The sequence below is a fragment of the Anarrhichthys ocellatus genome, unplaced genomic scaffold (assembly GCF_004355925.1).
Source record: "Anarrhichthys ocellatus isolate YVR2014 unplaced genomic scaffold, GSC_Weel_1.0 scaffold40, whole genome shotgun sequence".
Classification (NCBI taxonomy): Eukaryota; Metazoa; Chordata; class Actinopteri; order Perciformes; family Anarhichadidae; genus Anarrhichthys; species Anarrhichthys ocellatus.
Genome location: NW_022280070.1, coordinates 665,766 through 668,877, shown reverse-complemented (window position 1 = coordinate 668,877; position 3,112 = coordinate 665,766). Strand labels below are relative to the sequence as shown.

At 44.3% G+C, this 3,112-nt stretch overlaps 1 protein-coding gene across 1 annotated transcript in view; it reads left to right on the top strand.

Moving 5' to 3' along the window:
• The window catches only part of LOC116394701 (coenzyme Q-binding protein COQ10 homolog, mitochondrial), a 2,657-nt gene extending 400 nt beyond the window's left edge, over positions 1-2,257 (top strand). The window contains exons 2-5 of the mRNA XM_031867970.1: positions 502-654; positions 780-972; positions 1,094-1,195; positions 1,760-2,257. Of these exons, the coding sequence (XP_031723830.1) occupies positions 502-654; positions 780-972; positions 1,094-1,195; positions 1,760-1,912 (601 nt within the window). The 3' untranslated portion in view covers positions 1,913-2,257. The remainder of the gene's footprint in view (positions 1-501; positions 655-779; positions 973-1,093; positions 1,196-1,759) is intronic.
• Positions 2,258-3,112: the final 855 nt, after the last annotated feature.

Sequence of the window (3,112 nt, the reverse complement as noted above, 5' to 3'; positions counted from 1 at the left end):
CCCCCCCCCCCCCCCCCCCCGACGGAGACGAAAACGAAAACCTAACGTTCGGTGAAATACTGAAGACAGAAGTTTTAGTTGAATGTCATTAGTCACGCGCGTTTATCGAAATATAGCGGTTGGTGTCATTTTAGACGTTAAACTGCCTTTTTTTTTTTTCTTGAAATTTCCGGAGCTGGTTTGTCGTTACCGTGTTCACGGGTACTGTGTGGGGGATGTGCGCGAGTGAACGGTTCAACTTACAGTCACGAGACTCGGTCCTCTCTCCCTCTTGTGGTAGTTATGCACCTAGGTTTCCTCAGCGGAGAAGCACTGGAGGAGGGGATGGGGGGGGGGAAGAGATGTTCATGAATGCTTAGCTTTCACTTGAATAGATGCTCATACGGCCCTATTGGGAATTTACAACCTAAAATACTGAGGGGTAAACTCAGATGTCACAGGTCCCCCTCACTGTATTAACACACAAACTCATTAATGTCTTCCCCCCCCCCCCCCCTTCAGAAGACACTCGTGGGGCTCCTGTGGGGCCCCGGCGGCGAGGAGGGCCGGCCTTCCTCTCTGCGTCCCCGCCAGCACACCCAGCCGCAGCTTCATCAACCTGGCTTTTCCCACCAGCACACGCAGGATAGAGTACACCGAGTGCCGGACATTAGGGTGAGTGCCCCGAAATGATGTGCAATGTGTTTAAGACCACTGAAATTAAATTAAATACGTGAAATGATGTTGAAGCGGTGACACGGTCTCATCAGGTGTGTGTGTGTGTGTGTGTGTGTGTTCAGGTATTCTCCAGAGCAGATGTACAATGTGGTGGCCAGCGTGGACCAGTACCAGCACTTTGTTCCCTGGTGCAAGAAGTCTCGCGTCACCAAGGGACAGAGCGGTGACGTCCGGGCAGACCTCGAAATAGGTTTCCCCCCCATTGTGGAGCGCTACACCTCTGAGGTCACCGTCGTCCCAAACCACCAAGTCAGGGTAAGCCCCAGTCCTGGTAGCTCCAGAAAACAAACATTTCAAATATTATTCTCTCAAAAACAATCCACCCAGCGTATTGCCTTAGTCAGCGATGATGAAGGAGTCCTTTCTTTTGTAACAGGCCGTGTGTATTGACGGATCCCTCTTCAGCCATCTTGAAACAATATGGAAGTTTGCCCCTGCAGACCAAGACCGACCATCCTCCTGCAAAGTGGATTTCTATGTAAGTGTAAATCCGTTTTTTGCAGCAGCCTCAGTCGTTGGAATTTGAAGTAGAACTCTGCAATGAAAATAGAATAATGTAAACAAATAAAATGAGTCAAATAGCAGCGACATTATTATTGTAAACAAACCCACTGATCAAAATACGGTAACTTTCCCATGGGACTTAAGGGATCCGATCGCATGCTTAAAGAGAGACTCATTCCAGGTCTGTGCTCCTGTACTGTTGTGAATGGATGACTGACTCAAAGGGTAAAATCTCATTATGCTCTAAATTTGATCTCCAGTAGCACACTCGTGTCCCAGGAGGCCTGAAATAGCTGGCAGGGAACTGAGTAAAGGAGCTGCTGGGAGGCGGTTTGAGCAAAAGTGTTGTCTCGGATGACCTCAGGGTCAACAAGGAAGCAGTTAGATTTCAGTAGAACATGTTCGATAAGATGGACATTTAAAGGAAGGGAAAGTCTGACGGTCAAAAGCGACTTTGAACTCAGCCAAAGACGTCTCTGGTTGTGATTTATACAATAAAGTCACTAACTTGTTTGTCCCCCTCCTGTGTCCTCTATAGGTTTCGTTTGAGGTCAAGTCTCTTTTGCACTCTCAGCTGGCCAGAATCTTCTTTGACGAAGTGGTTAAACAGATGGTCAATGCCTTTGAGTCCCGAGCTGCAATGCTGTATAGCAGCCAGCAGGAGGCGCCATCGAGGAGGCGGTCGACATGAGGCCTCCACGCTCCCTGAGACCTTTAACCAAACTCTGCTCTACCTCCTATCAACACTTGTCCTACACAGGAAGCTGGTTCTTCTTTTTGCACATGTCCGTATCTTACACTTGAGTTGACGATGCACATTAAACATACTTACTGTTTATTTATAGTCCACGAGCTAATTTATTGACTTCCTTGTACATATTTAGTCACTTTATAGGTCAGGAATACATACGTGGTTTCAAATGATGTTTCTTTGTACGATTGTGGGCTCAACACTAAAACATCTAAAAGGGTTACGAGCTATTTCTTGTTCATCATGTCTTTGTCTGTGGAATTAAAAAGCTTTTGTTTTAGTAAATCTATGTCGAAGCGTCATTTATTGCGTTATTATTTTTTCATGTGCTGCAAGCAAGGATTTCCAGTGTAGTGGATTGTATCAATATCTGTTTACTCGTTGCTGTGTTTGTGCCAGATTCATCATGTATGGAATCCTGGTGAGATTGGTTAAAAATGCTAAATTAATGTAAAACAGGAGTCAAGTCCTGGTGTTGCAGAGACATACAGATGAGGTCATGTCACAGTGCATACACAGACAATAGAAGCTCAGAGCTGTTCAAAGATACAATATGAGAAATAGATGACAAGCAACTTATGTGATGAGGAAAACATTTCTTTCAGGTCCAATTCTGTGTCTGGTTCAGATGAGATTTATTCCCTGCGCTGTGGAGACAGACGTTAAGAACAAAGCTGTAGATTTGTCTCTAACCAGAGTGAGGTGACCTCTTACAGGTCTGGTCTGGTCTCTGGTCTGGAGCTACAGTAAGACGAGTGATGGTTTTCATGTACCAAATAAATCAAACGTAACGTCTTCAAATAAACACAGCAGAAGAAGAATATTTTAATGACTTTTAATATTTATCAAGATAGCTATAAAAACACGATGCCCCATTTAATCAGGTTCAACAGCACTTTGTGAACTTTACTTTACAGTGAAGTAAACAAATGTTTTATTTATTCACTTGTTAGACTTTAGAGTTTGAAGTTTCCCAACTCTATCAACAATGACACACCAGTATTAGAAAATACCCCTTTATAAATCACTAAACAGTGATTCATAAATGGGTATTTTGCACAATGTCTTGTGAAGTATAAGAGGGGGACGTTTGACAGAGGCGCAGATCTCAAAACCACAAGGATGAAGAACATTGCAGTC